At 38.1% G+C, this 26,026-nt stretch overlaps 3 protein-coding genes across 3 annotated transcripts in view; 1 reads left to right on the top strand and 2 right to left on the bottom strand.

Annotated features, from left to right (window-relative positions):
- Positions 1–15,033, bottom strand: part of WBP11 (WW domain binding protein 11) — a 28,477-nt gene extending 13,444 nt beyond the window's left edge. Inside the window, exons 1-7 of the mRNA XM_027838695.1 lie at positions 14,947–15,033; positions 7,675–7,762; positions 4,324–4,430; positions 3,518–3,549; positions 2,295–2,388; positions 1,559–1,755; positions 316–449 (exon numbers count right to left, since the gene is read on the bottom strand). Of these exons, the coding sequence (XP_027694496.1) occupies positions 316–449; positions 1,559–1,755; positions 2,295–2,388; positions 3,518–3,549; positions 4,324–4,387 (521 nt within the window). The 5' untranslated portion in view covers positions 4,388–4,430; positions 7,675–7,762; positions 14,947–15,033. The remainder of the gene's footprint in view (positions 1–315; positions 450–1,558; positions 1,756–2,294; positions 2,389–3,517; positions 3,550–4,323; positions 4,431–7,674; positions 7,763–14,946) is intronic.
- A 3,489-nt stretch (positions 15,034–18,522) lies between these two features.
- LOC114025203 (uncharacterized protein C12orf60 homolog) overlaps positions 18,523–26,026 on the top strand; it is a 13,599-nt gene continuing 6,095 nt past the window's right edge. Inside the window, 1 exon segment of the mRNA XM_027838544.1 lies at positions 18,523–18,532. The gene's annotated coding sequence lies outside the window, so the exon portion shown is untranslated.
- Positions 19,904–26,026, bottom strand: part of SMCO3 (single-pass membrane protein with coiled-coil domains 3) — a 9,165-nt gene continuing 3,042 nt past the window's right edge. The window contains exon 2 of the mRNA XM_027838545.1: positions 19,904–20,596. Coding sequence (XP_027694346.1) covers positions 19,904–20,581 — 678 coding nt within the window. The 5' untranslated portion in view covers positions 20,582–20,596. The remainder of the gene's footprint in view (positions 20,597–26,026) is intronic.

Here is a 26,026-nt window from a genome sequence, read left to right as displayed (position 1 = left end):
AGACACCCTTTTCTCACTTTACAGCACGGCCTCTCCACCCCACCCTTTCTTTGTTGCAGATGGGAACTCATTCATGCCTTCTTACCATGTTCATTGTTTCACCATAAATTCTCCAGAGGAGATAGCGCACGTGCCATAGGACTTCCTCTAGGTCTTACTATTTCATGTATACCAGGACACTTCTGAGTACATATAGTACACTCCCTCCCTCATCATCAAACACCACAGACATACAAATTATTTTTAATTCCCTCTCTACCCAGAGATTATTTAGTACTTAATAACTGCTATTTAACTATAATGATGCTTCTTTACCCATAGGCAGAGGTTTTTTTGAGAATAGAGGGTGGCTGTGCACCAGGCAATGGGATGTCTTGGATCAAGATGTTAGAAGGAGCATGAGGCATATCTGGCAATGGGATGCTTTCCACTTCAACATGCTGAGCATTCTGGAAAAGAAACAAGTAGATGGTAAATCAATACAGAAAAAAAGGGGACACATTCATACAGGAATACCAATTCAGTTATTTTACAAACTGGATTAATTTCTACTAAAATGTAAATATGAAAATGATAATAGTAATAATCTGTACAATATACAATATTCAATGAATAATACCAATAGCTGTCCAAAATAAAAGACATCTCTCTCTTCAATCAGTCTAAAGAGTCAAATTTTTCTTTTAACTCTACCTTTTTTCAGTTGTGATTTGTTTGAAATAAAATAGAAATGATGATGAAATATCTTGTACTTGAGTGAATACAATTTAATATTCTGGGTAAATGCGGAAAGGATATTGTAAAATTTTGTAATAGCATAAAACTAAGGGATGAAATTATATAAACAGGCTTAACTTGGTTATCATAATGAATAATCTGTGATCATGTTCTACGGAATAAGCAAGTGTAAAATAAACCTTCTGATTTAAGACTAGGTCTAGTGGTCTTGAGACTGTCTCTTAAGGGAGGCTGTAAGCTTATAGAACATAGTCTTGGAAAAATATTGACAATATTTTTCAAAGGATGAAATGGCTGTGTCCTCCAAATAATATTTTGCCTACCACCAGCTTGTTTTTCTCCTAAGAGCCCTTATGCCAGAGGATTGCTACAAAACACCCTTATGCACTGATAAGAAATTCTTTCCTTTATTGTACAGATAAGTTTTATTAAACATACTGTCATTCTCTCTCCATTGCAAAGCTGTCAACTTTTCTGAAATTTGTTCCAATTTATATGCAACATCTAATCTAGTATTCTATTATGGGGCAATTTATTGTTTGTTTTAAATAGTAGCTGTAATTAATGTATCTACTTAGAGAAATTTCATAGTTAGGTTTTAGTGTTCCCTACCACCATCCAAAATGTCTACCAAATATAGCCAAATATTATTCACACCAATGGGAGACAGAGTAGAGAGACAGTCCAAATTGTTGTTTTATTAAAAAATTTGAAGTTGAAAGTCCTACCAATTTTTTTTAAATCACAAGTAAGACTAACTGGTTTTGAAGATCCTCTTCATCAAAAAACAAAAACAAAAACAAAACAAAAACATGATTACCTTTACAGCATCAAAGTACTGGCTGAGCTGGGCCCTCTTCTGCTCATATTCCACCTCTAATTTTCGAAGTTCTTTGTAGATATCTGGATTTTCCTTTTCGTAGAGTCGGAGAATGCGCTCAAAAGTTTCACGAAGTTTTTTTCGCTTATCTTTTAGCACCTTTTCATTTAGCTGTGGCTGCTGTACTGGATTGAACTCTGATGGAAGAAAAACAGATTACTGTTTTTTTAAAAGGGTCACTTTTTTGGGTTATATATGGTACATAAGTCACATTTTAGAAATATAATAGATTTGGAGCTAGGAGGAACCTGAGATCATCATTTGCAACTCCTTCATTTTATAGATGAAGCTGAGGCCCAGAGTTACTAAGCTACATAGGCTTTAAGTGGAAGAGTCATTATTTTAAATCTAGGTCCTCCCATTCAAATCCAGCACTTTCCATTACACTACAAATCAAAGGCTGTGACCTATATGATTATGTAATTTTCACCAAAAAAAAAAAAATCCTAAGAAATGGTCTCTAACAACCAGGTATATGATATTCCCTTTCCAGAGAAATAGGTTTAACTTCTTTGAGCAAGTATAAATACCGACAATTATTTCTTTAAGAACTACTTTTTATCTGTAAAGTCTTACATCTTTCAACAAACTACCCTGAGACTCAATAAACCAAAGTATTCACACAGAAAACTGGATCTTCTTCAAAAATCTTGCCCTTCTGCATCCTCTTACTTACCCATCTCATCCAATTTCTCCATGTCCCGGATAATCTGCTTGGGATCCTTCATCTTTAGTACTGCAGCTCGTACCATCATTCGCTGTTTCTTATTCTAAGGACATTAAAGAACGGCAGAAACTCAAAGAGTTGAACTTAAAACAATCTTTTATTTCAACTCCACTAGAACTAAATTGTGGTCTTCATCTAAGTTTCTGCTCACCTATTCTAACAGGTTAAAGTTCAGCTAAAAAACATAATTTTTTAAAAAGAAAAACATTTTTTGAATTCCTATTAGGTCTTTAGCAGATTTCTATATTATTTTTATAACCCTCATGTGCAGCAGTATCTTCAGTAGAGTTTGTAGATAAATTCAAAGACTTAAAATGATTACTAATCATTTCTGGTGAAAAAAGTTTCTTTAGTTGATTTAATTCTATCATTAAGTGGTTTACAATATGAAAATATAGTAGGGAATCATTTGTTCATTCATCTAACATTTATCAATTGTCTACTGTATAAATTAATTAATTTAGAAACCTAGTTTTTCTTTTTGTTGCTGCTGTGTTTTTTTTGGTGAGGCAATTGGGGTTAAGTGACTTGCTACTAGTGAGTGTTATGTGTCTGAGGCCAAATTTGAACTCAGGACCTCCTGACTCCAGGGCCAGTGCTCTATCCATAGGGCCACCTAGCTGCGTCAAACTTCGTTTTTCTTAAGAAGACTTTCACATCACAAATCTAATAGTAACAGATTTCAAAATGATAAGAGTCTAAAACAAGGAAACAATGGAAAATTTAGTTTTCCTGAACCAAAAAACGTTGTTACAAATTATAGCAAAAGCCATATAGCACATTTATACTAACAAATTTTTCTTCAATGTTTTTCTTGATTCTAATTGAAACTGAAAGCTTTCTGCACACTCACCCATAATATAAACAGTCGAGTGTTAATTTTGCACTAATGTTTTTCCTTGGGTGAGTGGGATGGTTTAAAAACAAAGATATGGGTTGGGAAAGATTTTACATGTATTTGAAAGGCAAAATTGATGTAACTCCTAACAAAATATTTTTACTTTGTAAAATAAGGAGCAATCCAATGTGAGAGATGGGAAATTTCTTAAAAAGAAATTATTATAAATTTGGATTTGGAAATAGTTGATCTCTAAACTTTAATTTTTTTTTAAACAATACTGTTCAGTTCAATAGCGTGAATAGCTATTTCTAGGGGTAAAAAAAAATCATACCTTTTTTAATTCCCTCTTCCGTGCTTCTTTTCCTATAAAGGAAAGGAAAAAAAAAGACCACATAATAAAAAATCCTGAATATTCAGCATTTCCTTCTTTGTTCCAATTTCTACTAGTTACATTTTCAGTGCCTAAAAGCATCTTTCCCAACAGACCATATTTCAAGTTTCTTTTTTCAATAATAAAGACATGAAAAAGCCACTAAATAACTTAAGGACTTCTTAGTACTTTGTGTTTTAAGGCTATGATTAAAATCCTAAGTCTTTATGAGAAAAATTACTATGGATAAAGTATATTTGATGCATCAAACTAAAACAAATTAAAAAATACATGCTATGTACCATGGTATTATCAAAAGAAAGGCTCACTGAACCCAAAGTGTCCCTCAAAATTCCAAAGATCCAGAGAACTGCCATTTACACAGTATAATTAAAGGAAAAAGTATTTTGGATAATATTACTTTTTTCCCACTTTCAAGTAAAAAGTTTTAATAGGGGAAACTAAATAACTTGGCAAATTAAATAACTAAATAATGGGGAACCATGTGACCCTCTGACTGAATCCAAACTTCACAGAACAAATCTGTTCTGTAATGTTCTGTAAAACTTGGACTCAGTCAAAAGGCTGCACTCAAGGACCTAGAAGGCCACATGTGGCCTCAAGGCCGAAGGTTCCTCACCTGTGAACTAGACCTTCCTACCTTGACTGTTCTAGTAATAAAATTAAGATAAAACAGACTCCTTAACATCTGTAATTTATAATATTTGTTAATCTTTGCTTCACAATCCCATATAGTGCATACTTACGAGCCTGGTCGGTGGGGTTCATGAACTTCCCACTCTTGGTGGATGATGTAGATCTCCGCCCCATTTTCACAGGTTATATGTTTTAGTCAATTAAGGGCAAGAAAAACCTAACCAAAAAAAAAAGTAAATATACTTATCCTTTTAAAGTGCCTTCACAGTTAGAATCCTTATCTTTCAATAACTTTTCTTTTCTTTTTTTTCTTTTAGTCAGGCAATCAGGGTTAAGTGACTTGCCCAAGGTCACACAACTAGTACGTATCAAGCGTTTGGTCTGAGGCCGCATCCAAACTCAGGTCCTCCTGACTTCAGGGCTGGTGCTCTATCCACTGTGCCACCTCGCTGGCCCTCAATAACTTTTCTTAAAAGCACACTACAAAACACATTATTGTCTCTGTAATTGTTAGCAATTCTTTTTCAGGTATAGGGATTTATCCAGGATCTTGAATTTGGAGTTCAGATAAACTGGATTCTACTTCCTAGAGGATATATGACCAGAATGATCAGCATTATCAAAAAGTTAACTGGTAATTCTATCATCTAGTTGCTGACTATGGTTCTGAATGGTAATTAATTTGGAGAACAAAACTGGTATCCTTTAAAAATAAATTAAATTTTTAAATGAGCACCAAAGATGATGAAATCAAGTCAATTTAAATAATTAGGATTTAGGCTGTAGAGTATATATTTTCTTTACGGATTGGTATACACACAGATATTAGGTCTTTTCTTACCTCTATTACTCTAAATAGGTTTCTAAGAGTTAATCTAGTTTAATATATATAGAACAAGTATTCACTCTCTCTTACATGCCCACTAAGTAGTCTCTTTGAAGACCACCACTGAGAAGCAATATACTACTTTATGAGGCAGACCATTCTAGTTGTAGATAGCTGTCAAGGTTAAGAAGTATTTCCTTATGTCAGACTTAAATTTTTATCTCATTACTTTGGCCCCAGTGGTCACTGCTTTTAGCTCTGCCCTCTGGAGCCAAGTTGAACAAGTTGTCTTTTTTTCCACATGACAGTATTTCAAATACTTATAAACTGGTTATCACATCTACCAAAATCTTCTCTTTTCCACACTAAAGATTCCCAGTTTCTTATTTTCATATGGTGCTATATCTAGGGCCTCCTTTACGTCTTCCTAAAATGTGATCTCCAAAATGGAATAATTTTCTAGATGTGGTCTGATTAGAACAGAGTACATTGTTACTAGAATCTCCTTCCTGGATACTATGCTTGTCTTAACAAAACCTAAGATCACATTAGCCTAACTATGATTTAACAATGCAGACTCATAATGAGCTTGCAATATATTAAACTCCTAGTTGTTATTCATAAAAATGATCTTATCATTTAAACTGCTATCTAGCCTTCTTTTATTTAAAAAATTTGCTTCTGTACAATGTACCTTGAATCTAGTAGACATTCTAAATGCAATACTGAATTTTTACATGTTTTAATGATGTCAAGCTACCTAAAGAATAAACTATAGAGCTGATACTTCATGAGTCTATATAGCATTAAAAATGCTGACAAAATGTCAAATATGCCAAAAAAATTTCCTTTCTCAGATTTTAGTTGCAATTTAATACAAACTGGACTTTCCATATTAAAAAAGATAGCACAAAATATTGCATCATCATCAATTCTATTCAAATTCAATTAAGATTTTATGGCACCCATTAATACCAATATACTTTCTAGGGGATTGTGTTTTGAACACATACTAGCTTCTGATTAATGTCTTTCAACTTGACAAGAAGTAAGAAATTGAAAGCTCTAGAAATGATATCTCCCATCTCTTAGATTTTAGTAGTTTACTGAAAGCAGTGTAGGAGACACGTTCTCCTTAGAAAACTTCAAGAGTATCAACCCTAGTATTAACAGAGCCATGTTATTAACTCTCTTAACTGTAAAGATTCCCACTTTCTTATTTTCATATGGCCTTACATCCAAGGCCTCCTTTAGTTCTTCTCTATTAACTGTAAATTGTGCCTTAATATAACTCTATACATCTTTTTCCAAGAAAATTCTTAACAGTCTTTATTCCTGCTTCTTTGTTGACTAGACATGAAGCAATATTGCTCAGGCTGAATTAAACTCTCTGATCAGATCATTTGTGATGTGCATTTCTGAAATCAGTTAAGGAACCACCAGGGTCTTTTCCAACAGTGACCTTTCAGCTAAGTTAATGGACAGACTTAATAGTCAGATAAGTGATACAATGGTATACTAAGTCATTCAGTCCTATCCAACTCTTCATGACCTCATGGTCCATGGGATTTTATTGGCAAAGACATTGGAGTAGTTTGCAATTTCCTTCTTTAGTGTGCCCCCATTTTACAGATGAGGAACTGAGACAAATAGGGATTAAGTGACTTGCCCTAGGTTACACAGCTATTAAGTGTCTGAGACAGAATCTGAACTCAGATCTTCCTAAATGCAGGCCTGGTGCTCTATCCACTGTATCACCTAGCTGCCCTGGTATGCAAATTACTTTTGAAGAAATAATCGACATGGTTTTATTTTGTAGGGAGGTATAATATATAAAGAGTAAGTTCTAAAAGCCATGGGGACCAAAGCTCAGATTCTGTGTCTAACATATAGCATCTATGTCACCCTGGTTGAGCAAGTCATTTAACTATTATTAGTGCCTAAGCAACTATCTTAAGACTAAGTTTCAGAAAAAAAGATGCCAGTCTTCATTGGGAGTGGGTGTTTCACCCCCTCTGAGTTAGTTCCCTGTAACAATGAAATCACAGGTTTATACCTATCCCTATATTTTGTGACATTAATGCTTGTTTGTGCCTCCTAACTGAACTGGTTTCACCACCTATATTAGCTGAGTGTGTTTTTGTGCACCACCCCTCAACCCCTAACAGTGCTCTTTTGTTGATTTTAATTCTGTCATTTTTAAGAATGGATATTACTCCAAGGAAATCTGTGAAAGATGTGGCTCTTAAAATATACTTCAATGAGTGGTTGAGATATTGCAGTAGCTGTTGGTATGGCAAAGTCTGGTGTTTCAAGGGTCACTCAAGCATACAATGAAACAGGATGTCTCACCAAAGTGCAAAGAAAAGTATGGCTGCAAACAAAAAATAACTATTACTATAAAACAGCCTCAAGAAAGAAACAAAGACTCTCAGAGGGACCTGGCATCTGGGAGGGTTGTTACTCATTCCCCTACAATGTGATGTAGGCTTCTTGAAATTGCAAGAATAAGAAGATTAATTTTTTAAAAATTATTTACTATTGTTATAAAGAAAAAGCACTTGTCATGGGCAAGACAATACAAAACTGGAGTACTGAAGATTGGAAAAGTATAATTTTTACTGATGAAACTCACTTTTTCATTCAAAGCAATACACCAAAACTACTATCAGCGGAAGTCTCGGTGATTCTCAAACTTTTTCATCGGACTGTGTAACATCCACCTGCAAAAAATATTTTAGACACTTTAACTTTTAGTAGGCCTTGAACTCTGATTAAAGAAGCAGAATTGTTCTAGAAATATAGAAATTCTCAAATGGAAAAAGAATGCAGCAACAACCTTGTATCATGCCACAAAAAAAGGTTAAGAAATTTATCCAAGAGAAGGAAAAAGACATGCTTCAATGGCCTGAGAACTCACCTGATTTAAACCCCATGGGAAACCTATGGTTTATAATCAAGAACAGACTTGGAAAAATTAACTATTTGTCAAAGTTACAGTTAATATCCAATGTGCTAAGTGTGGTTTCATATGAAGAATTAACATTACAAGGATCAGGTGTGTCAAATGATGCAAACTTTTGTTACAATTTTACTTTGACAAACATTTTCATCTTATCTCTATTTTCTTTGCCTTATGGATTTCTTTTTAAAATGCACTGCATAAACTGATGCCACCTGAATCCCAACGGAACCCTCTCTTGTAACAAAGAAAAAACAGCTTGACCATAACTGCCTGAGAAAGGAAAACCATATAACAAACATTGGAAATTTATACTATTCATCTCTCTATATTTTTTCCTATGAGAATTATTAGGCCTCTTTTGACTATTTGTGCATTGCACCAATGAGACTCTTCAGTTCTCTGTGTTTTAATGCAATGAGCACAAAGTTATCTGTAAAGGGAAAAATCTCACAGAATCTTGGAATTGGAAGAGACTTCAGAATATCTAGTCTGACTTAAACAGGGTTATCCAATATCTCCTTTTTTCAGCCTCACTGACAAATATTTATCCAGCTTCTGCTTAAAGGCTTCCCAGGCAACTTCTTTCAGAGAATCTTAGTTACTACAAAAATTTCCTTTCTATCAAGTCTAAATGTGCTGCTCTATAATTTCTAACCACTATTCCTTCTATCCTTTGGGGCCAAATAGATCAAGTTTAATCTCTTTTTCCATGAGAGGCTTTCAAATAATTAGACACAAATAGTCTACTCCCCCACCTCTCAAAGGCTTTTCTCCTCTAAGCTCATCAGTCATTTCAGACTAACTTCTTATAACATCAAGTGCCCTTAGCAACCTGGCTGACCTGTGGATGCTCACCAACAATATTCTTTATGAAATACAGCCGCAATAAGAACATACTGGTGTACTGACCCTCTTGGGCCTCTCTGGATCATTCCTGTTCTCCTACTAAGCAATCACGAAAGGCTCCCAAACACAGGATCAACATAAAAATGTTATAGCTGGAAGGAACCTTTGTCTAATCCTAGTACTTTACAGGTGAAGCAAACCTGTGAGACCTCATCACCCAAAGGTACCACTTGTATACTCTACTCGGAGCACTCTTCTGGACAATGGTAAACATGTCCGCATCTTTCTATTTTATGGGAGGCATATAAATATGCCTTCATATTTATAATCAGAGGATTGTTAGTTATCTTCGTATTTGCATCTATCAAAGATTTTTAAAAGTTCTTCACGTGAATAGGAGAAAAACTTCCTGTACAACTTATACAGTGGGGCAGAGCTATGACATATACTTTTCAGTCTATTATCTGGCTGTGGCAAGTGCTGTCTGTTCCCTGAGGAACCAAATCTATTATGATAAAATTTAATCCTGATACTGCCCCTATTTTGTGTAATACTGAGGTTATTCTTGCTCACAATCTATATTCCATCAGAGTGATAGAAACTGATAAGCACAAGGTAATTTGAGGAGGGAGAGCCTGATGACAACTAGGAGGATCAGAGGAGGCTTCAAGGAGGTTAACACTTGAACTGAGACTTGAAGTACTAAGAAGCAGAGATGAGGAAAGAGTTGGTTCAGGGAATGAGAGATGGTTTTTGGAAACAGAGAGAAAGGAAATGCCAAGTTTGGGGAATGGATAGGTGTTCAAGTTGGCTAGAACTTAAGAGTACATGAAGGGAAACTAACATGAGCTGGAAAGGCAATTTGGAGCCAGATTATGAAAGGTTTTAAATACCAGACTGAGGAGTCTGTATTCTTTCTTAAAGACTGTAGAGAGGCAATGAAAGTTTTTGAACAAACAAGTGCCACAGTAAGATTAATTTGGCAGCTGTATGGAAGATTTAGTGGAGTGGAGAGACAGAAAAAAATAAATTTGGAGGCTACTATCATAGACCAACAAAGTGGTGATAAGGCTCATGTTAACAGAGAGAATAGGGCAAGAGATGCTGTGAAGAAAGAACTATCAGTATTTGAAAACTAGATATGGGGAGGTGAGGTAGAAGAAAAGATCGAGGTTTACACTGAGGGTTTTAACCTGGGTATATAGGAGAGAGAATAGAGAAAAGGGCAAATAAATGGGAAAAACTGTTGTGAGTCACTTTGAACTTGTTGAGTTTGAGATGCTTATAGAATACCCAGGTAGAAATGCCTCACAGGAAAATATTTTTAGGATGGGGGGGTAACCTGTGCATGTTTGTAAGCAGCAGGGAAGGAATCATCTGAAAGAGGAAGGCACTGACCCATGTGGGGCCTATGTTTGGGTTAAAACATAAACTTCGAAAGTGCTGTAGAGCTCATTAAACTATTAACTGAAGCAATTCATTTCTCAATTGCAGGGCTTATTGTTTTTTTATGACCTTTTTTTGATGTCTGTAATGGGACTGATGTTCAACCAAGGTGCATATATAGATTTTGGGACAGGGTATCTACAGAGATAACTAAATCCAAGAGAAAATGATGAAATCACCGAAGAAGAAAACGACAAATGAATAGAGTAGGTCCAGAACACAGTCTTAATAGATATCCACACTTAGGGGGCAAGAAATGGATAATGAACCAATGAAGAAGACTGAAAAGGAATGGCTACAGAGGCAGGAAGAAAACCAACAGAGATCAGTGTCATGGAAGCCAGGGAGAAAAAGAACCACCAATGAAAAAGAGGGTCCATGATTGCGTCAAAAGCTGCAGTGAAATGAAGAAAGATGAAGATTGAGCCAAGGTCACTGGAGGTAGCAGCTAAAGTAACGCTAATTCTGGGAAATAATAGTGTTAGTATAGTAGTGGGATTAAAAAACTTTGCAAGGGGATCAGAAGTGAATGAATGAATTGACGAAGCAGAAAAAGCAAGAGTAGACATCTGTTCTTAGGGGTTTGTCAATGACAGGGAAGAGGTCATGTTTATAGAACTTTAAAAAAAGTTGGCCTAGGCAAGTGAAAATATTTTTAGGATGGGGGTGTAATCCGGACATGTTGGTAAGGAGCAAGGAAGGAATCACCTGAAAGAGAAAGGCAGTGATCCATGTGGGGCCTATGTTTGGGTTAAAACATTAACTGCAAAAGTGCTGTAGAGTTCATTAAACTATTAACTGAAGCAATTCATTTCTCAATTGCACCGTGGCTTATAGTTTTTTTATGACCTTTTTTTGATGTCTGTTAAGAATGTTTGCTTCTTATAATTTTGTAACTGCAAGTACTATTCTTCTTCTGGGGAAACAAATGAATTGATATTGCCTGTTACAAAATACAAACGTGCACATTTATTTATACCTATTTATATTGATAACTAAAGCCTTTCTTTACCACGTTGGGATCTTGTCTAATGGCCTCCTCTCCTAAAAATCTTAGCTATCAAATGCAGTATCCCAAGGGAAAAAGTTGTAATTCCCATAGTAACATATCCAGCCAAGGGGTCATTTAGCCTCTGACTAGAGACTTATAAGGAGGCAGGATCTACCACTTTTCAGTCCAATTTTGGAGGGCTCTAATCGTTAAGAAGTTTTTCCTGACATCAAATCTTTGCAACTTCTATCCCACTACACTTACTCTGGGGCTAAACAGAACATTTAATTCCTTTTCCACACAATAACTCTTCATATACTTGAAGACCTCTACTATTTCCCCCTTGAGTATTCTATTCTGCAGGCCAAACATACACCAGTTCCTTCAAATGTTCCCACTTGAGAAAACAACCCTGAGAATGGCCAGGCAATTTAGAGACAGGACTTCTTAGACAAGAGTCATGTTCATACTTAATTGGTTAATATGTGCTTTATCTATATGGTTTAATTGCTTCTTGTTTTGTTTTCCTGCTTATAATTAACCAAAAAGATCTTCCTGTCTCCCAAACTCCTTATTAGACCACCTGGAGTAGATGGGGAGATAATGAGAGAAACATTCCAATCTTATGCCTCTCAACCTCCTCAAAGATTCCAAAGTGTGGATATGAAAGAGGTAACAGAAAACACTCTTCCTGTCCCCTCCCACAAGCAATCCTTACTGTGAAACCCATTCTCCCCTCATTCACTACCCCCTTCTCCCATTAAACATCCTTAACATATATTAGAGATAGGATTTTTTCTGTACAAAAGGGGAAAACTGGGAATCCATCTTTGGAGCTGCCACATCATTTAATTATCTACAGACTAGGAAGACTGTAGCATCCTTATTATCTCCAGCCAGCTGTACAGAACATATTTTAATAAATCTCTTGTCTTGTTCATGAGTTTTCTCCTTTCCTCGTCTAGAGAGCAGATGGTGGTTTTTCACATAATCACTCATTTGGAGAAGCTCTCTGCTGACAATGTAGGAGGTGAAATGGATGGGAGAAATTGATCAACCCTCTCTCATTTTAAAGCTAACAGAAATAACACTCATACAAACTGCTGCAGTGAATAGTGGGGGGGAAAAGTGGCTAACCAATTCAAATGAAGAAGTCCTGGAGTTTTTAGTGGACTGAAAGCTCAAGGCCACAATAATAGAAATCAAAGCAGCTAGTGAAATCTTAGGCTATATTAAATGAAACAATATCTAGAACAAGGAAAGCAATAGACCTACTTTACTTTGCCCTGATTAGATAACATCAACAGTAATAGATTCAGTTCTGGGTACCATGTTTTAGGAAGGACACTGACAAGCTGCAGTAAAACTGGAGGAAGACCAGACAGATGGGACTTAACACCATGCTACAGAGTGGCTAGTTGAGGAAATTGGAAAAATTTAGCCTAAAAAAAAACTGAAGGAAATATAATAATGTTCTCATTATGTGTACAATGTATTATGTGAAGATCTGCTACCATGGAAGAGGAAACAAGACTTATTTTGATTGGAGTACAGCCAGGTACAGTGAATAGAATCATGATGTTTTTTTCTTTTTTTTTTTTTTACTAAACCTTGGAGATCTCATCCAACTCTGAAATTCTGTAATATGAAGTATTATGGATATAAACCACATGTTGAGATTATCACATTATGTGACAAATCATATTTTTATTAAGTGCAATTTTATTATGCAATATTATTTGCTACTTACTCATGCATATTTGAACATGAAGTAATAGAAAGTGATATAGATTTCTCCAAAAATATTCTACAATTTAACTTCTCCATTAATTTGCAACTTTCTATCCCACTCCTGGTCCCAAGGAAAAGGCTTTAGTTTTCCTAACTTTCAAATAACGTATATGTTTACATATGTACTCACATAAAGAAAGGAGTAGTAAATTGCCGAGAAATATAAAGAAACAATTTCCTCCCTAGCAGTAGTTCTAAAGGCCTGGTCAGGACAGTTTGTAACAAATCATCAATTATAATTTGTTAATCTCTCTCAAAGAACAGTGTCATTCATAGACCTTAACTGCTTTTAAGGGCCTATGGAGGTTCCAAGTTGTTTGTTAGTGTTCCTCATCAGTTACTCTGCATTTATTCAGTAGGTATTTTGCATATGTTTTTATGTATTATTCATTATGTAACTGTGCACATGTTATTTTCTCCTAATAGAATATTAAGTTCTTCGAAAGTATTCCTAGTGCCTAAGCACATCCTGAGGCCACACGTGACCCTCTAGGTCCTCAAGTGTGGCCCTCTGACTGAATCCAAACTTCACAGAACAAATCTCCTTAATAAAAGGACTTTTTCTGTAAAACTTGGATTCAGTCAAAAGGCGCACAAAAAGGCCACGTATGGCTTGGAGGCTGCAGGCTCCCCACCTTTGTCTAGTTCAATAAATTAGTGATTGGCTCAACTGAAAAATAGCCTGCTTGAAGATTAATATTTCCTTCTCCAAGTTTAGGTGGGGAATATGCAAGTAAATAAATCATAAACTGTCACTTCTCTGATGATCCACAGATTTTTTTCTTCCTTTCAAAATTATCTCTGGATCCCTAGAGATGCAGGATATAAAACAGAAAGCTGGGGCCTGGAGACCTTAGTTCACATCCCAGTTCCCATGCCTACCTACATTCAAGTGGGGAAGTAGACAAGTTACAATATCTAAACTGCTTTTATCATTTGCAAGAGGTACACAATATTTGCTTTACCTATGGCTGTACTTTAATAAGGAGCCAGTACTGTGGCAAGAGTACCCCAGTGCTTCTTGAAGACAGAGGAGCTAGGTTCAAATTCCACCTATGCCGACTTACTATTTACGGTGACCTTGGGAATGTCACATAATCTCCTTGGACTTCAGTTTCCTCATTTGTAAAATGAGAGGATGAATTAGATAACCTCTGAAATCCCCTTTCCAGTTCTTTGTCCTATTATGAAAAAGTTATACAAACAAGAGCTACAATTGTTCCCCAATACATCAAAACCTTTCGTTTGTAACAACTCAACCCTCTCCCTTCCAATAACAGTCCTTTGACTACAAGAGATTCAGAAACTGGAACAAATAACTGGAACCATAGTTTAAGAAAGCTAAGTTCTTAACAAATTAACAAATGACAGTTGCCGGAAGAAACCCGTAATACTCGCACGATCCTCTGAAAAGCTAAGGGAGAAGCAGGGGAGTGTGGAGGAGAGGCGAGGGCTCAGCTCTGCTCCACGACTCGGGCTTAGTCCCTCACACCGGGGGCCCGGCAGGCTCACACTCGCCTAGGACAGGCCACAACAACGCGGGCAACCACAAAAGGCATCCAGGCCTCAGGGAGGACCCATGGTGACGAGCGACCACTCGACTTCAGGCCCACAAGGCAGGACAACAAGCACTTCCCCAAACCTAATGCAACAGGAGAGCCACAAACCAGCCCAAGCGAGTCAGCAACCCGACCCCGTGCGGGCCTCCTCCCCACGGCGAGGCCGGGATCAGCTGGACTCCGCCGCCTCCGAGGCCAGGAGGCGGATCTCTCCGCGGATGCTTCAAAAGGACCGCGCAGGCGTCCGGAAGTGGGGGGCCAGGGCTGAGGAAGCGGAGAAGAAGAGCCTCGAGATATCCTCGAATTCACCTTTCGGCTGCTCGCCGGAGCCAGCGAGGGCCGCAGGGCCGCGCGCCGAGGTGGCGCGCCCTCCTCGCTCTCCTCGGGCTGGGGGCTGGAGGCCTTCACCTTCGCCTCTCGTTCGCGGCCTGAGTCACCGCCATCTTGAAACCGCGCGCCGCACCGCCTCCGTCACGTCACTTCTGTTTTCTAGGTGCGTTGCTAACGTCGCAGAGCATTTCCGGCTCCTGCAACCATAGAGAGAGCCTAGGGGCTAGAGGAACTTCCGCTTCGGAATTAGAATTCGTTCGTTCTACCACGCACTTCCCCAGTGCAGACTGGGAAGGAGGTGGTCTTGGTGTTTGGCGTCACTACGTTGCTCTTAGACCCACCCCTTTCCCCCTAACTCTCGAGAGCCTTGTCTCCAAACCCAGACTCCCGAAGCTATTGTCGAAGGCGCGGGCGGAGGAAGAGCCTGAGAAGCGAGGCAGGAATCTGATTGGCCGGAGGCGGCCTTTGTCCCTCCCTCGAACCCTGGAGCGGCTGTAGACCTGTAGCCGCGCTTGTTTCGACCTCGTGTATTTGTCTGCGGTCTGGCTGCGCTTTAGGCCCCGTTCCCCCATCCCCAAATATCTACCCTCATCCTCACTCTCACTGGGCCTCTAAGATGAGTCGCCTTCGTTTTTCTAGTCTCTGGGAGCCTCGTCCTTGCCCCACCCCCACATACAGGAATAGGACGGGTTACTGCGTGCAGTCGAATGCTAGAAGGAGCCGCAGTTTTGTGGGGAGGGGTCCTGCCTCCAGCCACGTAGACTAGAATTCCTCACCTGGCTAGGCCAGCTTTATAGAATCAAGCTGGAAGGGCCCTTAGCGGCTTTCTAACCCAATATCTAGATTTTACAGATATACAAGAGGCACAGAAAGGTTAGGTAATTTGTGACACACAGCCAATCAGTAAGAATTTATTAAGCTCCTATTATGTGCCAGGCACTACGCTACAAAAAGACAGTTCACTCAAGGAGCTCGCTGTCGATGGGGGAGATGACTTGCAAATAAATGTGTACAAACAAACTATATATACAGGAGAAACTGGAGATAATCTGCAGAGGGAAGGCGTTAAGATTTAGGATTGGGAAAGGTTTCTTGAAGAAGGTAGGGTTTGAACTGGAACTTGAAAGTAACCAGGGCAGCCAGGAGGCCGAGATGAGGAGGGAGAGAATCCAGCCCTTGGAGGGCATCTAATACATAAAGTTGGGAGATGAAGTGTCTCATTTGAGCAACTGAGCTGGGTGCTACTGGATCACAGAATAGGGTGGGAGGTAATAGGGGAGTAAGATGTCAGAAAGAAGAGGGAAAAGGAGGAGCAGGCTATCTGGCTCCTGTGAAGGGCTTTGAATACCAACAGCCACCTCTCTGATCGAGCTGCTGAGGTCAGCTAGGTTGGTGGTCTTGTTGACCCACACAGACACATCGGGGCTAGAAAACCTTTCAGCTTAGTAAGGCCTTCAGGTCTTTCCTCTGGGGCAGTGCGCCTGGAGATTGAGAGTGCAGGTGGTGATTTAGTCGAAGATTGCATTACCTTCCCTTAATGTGCGTGTTGTTTTACCGAACAGCTGGAATTCCATCGCAATTCTAACTGGCTTTTGTGGTTCTGGCCAAGTCACAGGACCACTTTGCTTCAATTTACTCATCTGCAAAATCTGTCAGTCCTACTTTGTGTTAGACAGGATGCTGGGTATCTGGGACATGAATACAAAAACGAACAAAAAACCAAAAAAAGCCTATCTTCTTAAGCACTGGATCTAATATACTGTAGTGACATAAAATGTTCACGAAGAAGTAAATACAAGATATATGCAAAATAAATACAAAGTGAATGGGTGGGAGGGAAAACAATACAGGCCTCTTGTAGGAAGGAGGTAGCACTTCAGTCAGGGGTTTTAAGAGGCAGAGATGAGGAGGAGGGATCTAATTCTACACACAGGGTACAAGCTGGTGAAAATGCACAAAGACCAGAAATTGAATGTTTACAGGGAATAGCAAGTAAAGACCAAGTTTGCCTATAAGATAGATAGAGTGTGCAAGGGAAGGTGTAATTTGTAATCATCCTAGGAAAGTAGGTAGTCTGGACCCAGAAGGGCTTTCAATTCCGGAAGGAGAGATTTATATTTTGGCCCAGAGGCAAGGGGGAGTTACCAATACTTCTTAGTGACACCAATGAGAGCTAGCGTTTTTTAAAGTGCTTAAGGTTTGTCAAACATTTTGTACAAGTTATCTCATGTAATCCTCACAACAACCCTATGAAACTAGGTGCTATTATTATCTTCATTTTGCTGATGAAGAAACCAACTAATACTTGTCTAGGGTCACAGCTACAAAAACCTCAGAGGCAGGAATTGAATTTGACTCTTCCTGATTCTATTATCCACTACTTCAATTTAGCTGACTTCTTGAGCAGGAAATTGACAAGCTATATGCTTTAGGAATATCAATTTGACAACTGTGTGGAGGACAGATTGGGAAATGGGGAGAGTAGATGTAGGGAGAAAATAATTAGGAGGCAATTGCTATTAATAGTACAGGTGAGAAGTGTTGAGTGCCTGGACCATAGCTATTGTAGTGTGACTAGAGAGAACAGATTGAAGAGAAGTTGAAGATGTATTATAGACCGGAGTTGGCAACTATCTCCATTGTGTGAGTAATGGCAAAACAGTCAAAGATGACTCCTAGGCTTTGAACCTGAGTGAATGAAGAGCTATGGTGCCCCTGACAGAAACAGGGAAATTACAATTGGTAGGGGAGGGGAGGGGAATTGTGGGGACAAAGATAATAACTTCAGTTTTGGATACATTGATGTTGAGATGCTGATGGGATATATAAGTGGAGGTGTCCTGCTGTCTGTTTGAGATGCCAGGTCTGGAATTTCAGGAGAGAGAGAAGGGCTGAATATGTAGATTTGGGAGTAAAATGTATAGGGCAGGATCACTTTTCCAAAAATGTTTTATTGGCAAAGGGTTGTTTTGAAGATTGAGTAAGAGGAAATGCTGAAATACTTGGAAAAGCATAAAGTACAACGCAAATGTAAAAGTGGTGACTTTCTTAGTCTGTTGCTTAGTTGGGTACTTCAAGGCCTCTATGAGGTCACTGTTTCATCCCTGCTACTCAGAGGTATTATTCATTTTTCCATATGGCCTCTCTACCTCACTAGAAGCACTCTTGCTTCTTCCCTTCCCTTTCTATCTTTTTAACTCTCTCTAATATTTCTCTCTTTCTCTTTCCTTCCCCAAATAACTATGAAAAGATAGAGTTAAGGATATTTAGAATATATAATCATAAAAATATAAGTTCTGGACATTTCCAGCATACTTAAATGTGTTTTCAGTTATAGGTAAACAGTTTAATTATGAACCAAGTCATCTTCTCAATTATGAACAAACATTTCTAACTACTGGTGAGAAACTATTATTGATGGGCTGAATTTTTAGATATACAGAGTATTCCATAATAATTACCTTTGTCTTTGTAAATTTTTCTATTTGATTTGGTTTTAGCCTGAATTTTGAGTACCCTAGAAGAATAATAACCCGTAAATTTGAATTCAAGCTTCTAAACCCAGGTAAGTAACTTTACTAGGTATTTTTTAATTTTTGGAGACAGAATTGTATTTAGTCAACAGAAGCATGTTGGCAGAGAGAGAAAATGATGAAGGAATACATTGTGAAGTTGAAGTCTTTGTTCTGGTCTTTAGCTTTTTAATGGAGAACATTTTATTTTGTGATTTTTTTCTTCATGTGAGCCAAGCACTCAAATGTATGTTGTCATATCAATAGTAAATTTACTTTTTAAGCATAAGAAATTGAAATAAAGACAATATTAACTTAGGTACTTGGAGCAGGCTTAGTAGGAAATGACTTCGATCTACAGAGGGATTGGATTTTTAACCATAGGCCTCCATCACAATATCTACATTGTCCCGTTCCCAGGAAACTGGAGAAATGGCTCCTAAAGGCCACTCACATCGATGACAGTGGCTTTCCTTTTTTCAGGTACCACAAGTATGATGATTTTTTTAAAAAAAAATTCTTCTTTATGTGCTTCTATAGTAATGCAGCTAGGGTTTCATTTAAATGATAAACTTTTCAACCAAATGATGATTCCTCTTATATCATCAAGGTTATACTAATATTATGTATACTATGCATCTCAAAGTATTATCTGTATATATATTCTTTTTGCTCCAGGGAGCTTGAGACAATCTGTTCATCATGACACAGCAAATCAGTGAAGACTGGGGAATTGGAAATAGAACTTGGTATCCCTAAATATATTTCACTCTTCTACCCAGACTAAATATCTGCCTGTGACATTTGTATTGGGAATTCTGTAATTAGTGGAAAGTGCTGAAGACTGCTACTTAATTTCACCTCCAATACTAGCCTTTTCACTCACTTCCAATTTGCAGAGTACAGTACTTAAGCTGATGGTTTATATTCTATAACTAAGGCCCAGGACTTTGTGAAATACAGTATTATAGATCTGAATGATTCCTGAAGACACTGGCATATTTCTCTAGGGCATTTAGCCAAATGAGTGCTTAGAAGAGACAAAAGAGAGGGCATTCCTATGTCTAGTGTCTTATAAAAGTTGCTGATCTGGTGAAGCAGTTTGCAAGAATAGCTCAGGGAACTCTGAGGTATACTCTTTGCTCTTCAGATTTGAGATCCCTTTCTCTTAAGATCAGCCTGAGCTCAGGCAGAGAGTGTTGAGCTAGTGAATATAGTTTTAGAAGCATGTTTTTGAGTCAAGGGCACTTTGTCCCAACACCTCTGAATTGTACCCCGTTTCCCCACTACAGCAGTCGTAGCCACTCCTCTCTAACGCTGTCACTGCCTGAAGCTGAAACTATGTGGGAAAATAAACCTAATCTAAGAACCAAGGCTGAAATGGAAGCAACAGAAATTGCAGTTGCAAGTAAAATACAGACTCCTCATTTCAACCTGCACTTCAGAGTATTGGTGACCTCCTTTATGGCCTGATGGTATTTTTCTGAGGCAGATTTGAACTCTACCAGGTGTTCCTCATAACTTTTAATTGCTGCTTGAAGCTGGCTTCTTTCCACTGCGCCTAATATGGCATGGAGGATCATATCTAGTCCAAGTCTGAGAACAGCAACCCCAATACCACCAAGTAGAGATGCACCAATTTGGGCTAACACAGTGACCAATTTGTTAATGACAACAGTTGTAACATTTGAGCAGATAAGTTTTACAGCTACGGTGCTGGCAGTGGAAGTGGCTTCTCCCAGGATGACTGACATAACCTTCTGCACAATTGCAATTTTTTCTGTTTCCCTTTCTCTGATGTCCTGAAGTTTTCTATACAATGTTGGCTCCAATTTTTCTTTTAGCACATCATCAACCCTTTGTACTTCCTTTTGGATCTTCTTCATGGCTTTTATGATGATATCACAGTTTTCCTTAATGGTGCCATTTCTTTTCATTTCTATAGATTCCAACCTGCAGGCCAAGTGCATATTTAGAACCCCACTCAGTTCATTGGTGACATCAAAGCTGTCTGATAAGCAGTTAAGCAGCTGCTGGTGTAGGTTGTTCAGCTCCTCTCTCCTCTTTGAGTTCTCGGGATAGAAAAAATCACTCTGAGCCATCTTCCAAATGGATCTCTGAAAAAGAAAAGTTTAATGTTTTCCTTAGGAAAGTATTGGTATTTCAGTGGACTGAATTAGAAAATATTTCATTTCATGCATAGCAAAGCAACTTTCTTCTTTTTGAAAGACTGTTACATGGCGCAGGGACATATATGGAAAACTAAGTGGGATGTATAACATAAGTTGGCATGTTATATAAAATTCACGCATAACACTTGCTGAGGGCAGGGGATTACTGAGGAGGAAAAATTTCAAAAACATCAAATTCAGGAAAAGAAATACAAAGGAGATTAAAGAGATGTTCAACTGATAGGATCTCTAGGCCTGTCCTTTTTCTTTTTGTGTGTGCACTCAAACAGCCAGAACTGAATACTTCACATGTGATCTGATCAAGCTAAGTACAATACAGAAAAATTATAACTGCTATATTATTAACATTAAGCCTCTTTTAATGTAGCCTAAAATCTCATTAACTTACTCAGCTGCCATATTGCACTATTGATTAATTTTGAGTTTGCAATTCAGATTTTTTTTCTTACTAAATATTGTCTGGTCACATCTCCCCTATCTTGAACTTGTGAAGTTGATTCTTTTGAAACCAGGTTCAGGGTTTTGCACTTCTCACTTTTAGATTTAATTTGACTAGATTTAGTCATGCATTCTAACCTTCTTTTGCAATAAACATTTATTAAACTCTTACTATGTGCTAAATGCTCAAACAAACCAATCCCTGCCCTCCAGGAGTGTGCATTCTAATGGGAGAGATGACGTGTGAAAAAAAAATGCACCTAGGGGCAGCTAGGTGGCGCAGTGGATAGAGGACTGGCCCTGGAGTCAGGAGGACCTGAGTTCAAATTTGGTCTCAGACCAGACACTTGACACTAGCTGTGTGACCCTGGGCAAGTCACTTAACCCCATTGCCTAGCCAAAAAAAAAAAAATCACCCAAAAAATCTATATCTATCTATCTATCTACCTATCTATCTATCTATCTATCTAATCTATCTATCTATCTATCTGTCTGTCTGTCTATCTATATCTCTGTCTGTCTGTCTATCATGTGTGTGGATGTATCAGAAAGACACAGAGAGGAATAGATAATGGGAGATAACCTGAAAGAGGAAGGCATTAGCAGCTGTGGAAGTGGAGAGGGTCATATCCCACCTGCAAAAGGTGGGATATGAACTGAGTCTTGAAATAAGCCAGGGAAACTAAGAAGTGGAGGTAAGTAGAGAGAACATTCCAGTATGGGGAACAACCAGTGCAAAGACAAGGAGAAGGGAGATGAAGGGTCAGTACACCAGTGTAGCTGGATGGTAGAATTCAAGGAGGGAGAGTAAGCTGTAAGAAAGCTGAAAAGGTAGGAAAAGGCCAGGTTATGAAGAGATTTAATTGCCAAACAGACAATTTTCTGTTTGATCCTGGAGATAAAAAGAAGCCATTGGAGCTCATTGAGCAGGGGGCATGACATAGTCAGACTTGTACTTTGGGAAAATGATTTGTCAGTGAAATGGATGATGGATTGGAATGGGAGACACATGATGGGGGTAGGCCAGTAGTCCAGGTGAAAGGCAATGAGGGCCTAAATTAGGGTTGTGGCTGTGTGAATAGAGAAAAGGGGATGCATATGATAGATGTTGTGCAAAATTTGGCAATGGATTGGATACAGGGGATGAGTAAGAATGAGGAACTGGGAATGACACCAAATTTACAGGCCTGAGTGACTGGGTAGGTGGTGATGCCCTCAACAGTAACAGGGAAATTCAGAAAAAGGGAACTTTTTGAGGAAAATATAATGATTCTCTTTTTGACATGTTGAGTTTGAGGCACCTAGTTTAAGATATCCAAAAGGTAACTGGAAATATATGACTGAAGTTCATCTGACAGATTGTGGTTAGATATATAGATCTGGGAATCATCTGCATAGAAAGTAATTGAAGCCCTGGGAGTTGATGAGATCACCAAATGACATGGTATAGAGCAAAAAAGAGAAGAGCATGTTAGAGGGCATGACATGAATGAAAAACTAGCAAGGGGTACTGAGGAATGGTTGGATAAATAGGAGGAACACCAGGAGAAGACAGTGTCACAATATCCTAGAGAAGAGAGTGTCCAGAAGAAAAAGATAATTGACAGTGTCAGATACAACAGAGAAATCAGAGGAAGATTATTGAGAACAGGCCTTCTAGTTTGGCAAATAAGAGATTACTGGTAACATCAGAGAGGGCAGTTTCAGTTGAATGATGAAGTGGGAAGCCAGATTGCAAAGGGTTTTAAAAAGGAATGATAGAGTTGGACGTAGAGGCACTGACTGTAGATGGTTTTTTCAAGGAGTTTAGCCTGGAAGAGGAGAAAAGAAATATATATAGGTCAATAGCTAGTGAGAATGGTTATCTACAGATTTGGTTAAGTATGCCAACTGCCTCCATTCACTCTCGTCTTTAAGTTACTGATAAATATTATCAGAGGGCTGGGCTCAGATACCTTGGACTTTCTACTAGAGATTGCCCTTTAAGTTGCTGTGCAGCATTAATGGCTGCTCTTTGGGACCAGTTATTCAACCAAATGGGAATCTACCTAACCATATTATTATCATTTTGCTGACATTTTTTCATATTGTCCACAAGGATGGCATGAGCAGCTTTAACAAAGTTTAGGTCTTTTAATTCAGTATTTATGAATGGATACTATTAATCTTGATTTAGACCATCTGGGGTATATCATATATTCAGAGGTGAATAATTTTTCCCAAATTTGGGAGCTATATCTGGCCTTGGGGGTGAGGGTAGTGGTATGGAGCCACTGCCTTCAAATCATTCAATCTCTTCTGAATGTTAATAATAATAATAATAATAATAATAAACAGATATCTTACAAAAGGTTAATACCAGTCTGAGAAGCCTGGCTGTAGGTCCTGCCATCTGCCTTTCTTGGTGTTAGGTAGGAGCACAAGGAGCATCCCAGAACCCCTGAGCTATTGACCATTTTAATTTATAATTGAACACATTACCTGTAAATGTGATGAGATTAGAACACTAGGGTAGCTTCCTTGCATGTTTTTTATCTTTGTCAACCTTATCCTAAAGTGCAGTTTCATGCCTATGTCCTAGGCAGAGGGTGGACACCTTCTCTGGCTGCCTGGGGCTTTTCTGCAGTTTTTCTTTTCTTCCTGCTCCCCTCCACTGCTATTGATCAGATGACATATCTACAGGGCAGGAAGTGAGGATAAAGAAATAAGGCTGGAGACAGTGCTGGGGCACCCCCTACCCCACCCTAGAACTTTTTTCTTGCTGGAAACAAATAGGAAGAGGTTGAGGCAACATAGGATCAGGGGTCTGAAGAGGGGCCAGGACAAATCCCTGGGGAGTATGAGAGAGGGAATGGAGTTGTACCTGCTTGGGCATTATGGACTGTACTGTTACCAACCCCTTTTTCCCCACATCGTTTGTAGGAACTTCTTAAAGGAAAAGCTATTGCTCTTGTTGAGTATAGAGGAGTGGTAGCGAAGGGTTTGAGAAGTTAAAAAAACAGACATAAAAATGGATGAACACAGTTGATTTTCTTTTTCAAAGAAAAACAAACCTCTTGTGAAAAGCTATGTTTAGAATTAGAAGTATGGCTTCAGAGGGTATATTGTAAGCTTAAATACCTCAATATTTATTTTTACTAGAATGCAAGGCTTACTACTGTATGACAATATACACTAGTCTTGGGCTATGTTAAGATAAACTGCAAGTTCCATAAGGAAAAATATATATATATATATATATGTATATAAGCAATGTCATTCTGTCCAATGTTAATTAAGGAAGGAGTAGTAGTACCATGTCATGGATAAAGTTAAAACAGTATTAGCCCAGTTAACAGTGCACACTTATGCTGTATATAGTCACTGAACACCTAGAGAAAGAGAACGAACAGGTGTGTCTCTTTGTGATGTTTACTTGGCTGAAAATTCTGAAGACATAGCTACCCAAGCTAGTCTGATCTTATGTTTTTGAAACTGAAAGAGAAGAAAAGAAGACTAATCTGTTTGGGACTTAGATAGCTATCTGAATAATAGATGTCTTGTACAAAAAAATGAATTTAAGAGAATCCATTTAAACTGTAGTCATGGTCCTCGATGTCCAGACGCTGCTCAAAAACATTGTGACATTGATTATGTTGCATTTTAGAATGACCACTGAGCAAAGGAAGTATTGCAGAAATATGTTTTCCCCACTGGATAGTACAGATAAAAATAGCTTGGATTTCCCCTCTGAATTCCTTCTACCTATCCCCACTTCAATATTTTCATGCAAGTCATAAAGTTTTTTGAATGAGGAAAAGTGAAAACTTTAATTTATTAAAGTAGTTTAGAAATAGAAAACCTTTGTCTTCAGATTATATGGCTAGATCTGAATGACCGTTTAGAGGAGTCACTAAATGGACTTTTAAGTTCATTGTATTTTGCCAAGGCATTTCCAATATATTTTCACATTCTAGGCTTCTAGTTTTCAAATCCATATTAGTAATGAAAAATATTGTATGTGTGTGTGTGCACACGTGCACGTGTGCAGTAGTTAACACACCTACCTGAATACTTAAGGAAGATCCTCCTTTGTATCCAGGGAAAGGGAAGATTTTTTGCTGCCATTAGCAGCCTACCATCTGAAGAACCAACTAACAGAACAAGAATGTCATTATGCTTAACTGGAACATGTTAGCCATGGCCATTATAGAATCAGAGTAATTTAGAGTAGGAAGGGATCTTAGAGGCCACCTTGTCTAACCTATTCCAAACCAATAGTCACATCCGCAGCAGCCCCAACAAGTGGTACTCAGGTCTTCTCTTGAAGTTCTCATTCATTCATTCAACATAAATTTAGTGAATGACTGCTAAGAACATGATAGTGTTAAAATCATTAATGGCTATTGGGATTAAAGTTCAGGATCCTTTGTTTGGCATTCAATGCTGTATATCAGTGGTTGAAACTCAAATAGAAATAGGGGCTATTAAACCATATGTGAGGATTCCTGCAGGCTGCATATTGACTTAGAAAAGTAATATGATAATATTATCTATGCTTCATTGCATTTTATCAATCATTATTAACAGCTAATATTAATGATCATGAATATCTGTTATATTTTAATAATTATTAACACCAGTAGTTAATTTATATTGATAATAATGAATATTATGTTTTATTGCATTTTTACTTATCTTTTTAGATATTTCCCAATTACATTTTTATCTGGTTCAAGCTGCATTTGGGAGTATACGATACATGGTCCCAGTGTATTTGATGTGTCTGCCCTACGCAATCTAAAATCTATTACCTCTCTATTTTTCCAGCTGTACACATTATTCTCTAGGTGCTCTATATTTTAACCAAAAAGGAGTCTTTTATTCCCTTCACACACACACACACACACACACACACACACACACACACACACACAC

This window comes from Vombatus ursinus, unplaced genomic scaffold (assembly GCF_900497805.2).
Source record: "Vombatus ursinus unplaced genomic scaffold, bare-nosed wombat genome assembly UNPS02014830.1, whole genome shotgun sequence".
In the NCBI taxonomy this organism is placed as follows: domain Eukaryota; kingdom Metazoa; phylum Chordata; class Mammalia; order Diprotodontia; family Vombatidae; genus Vombatus; species Vombatus ursinus.
Note: the sequence above shows the minus strand (reverse complement) of the source record. Positions and strands in the feature narration are given on the sequence as shown.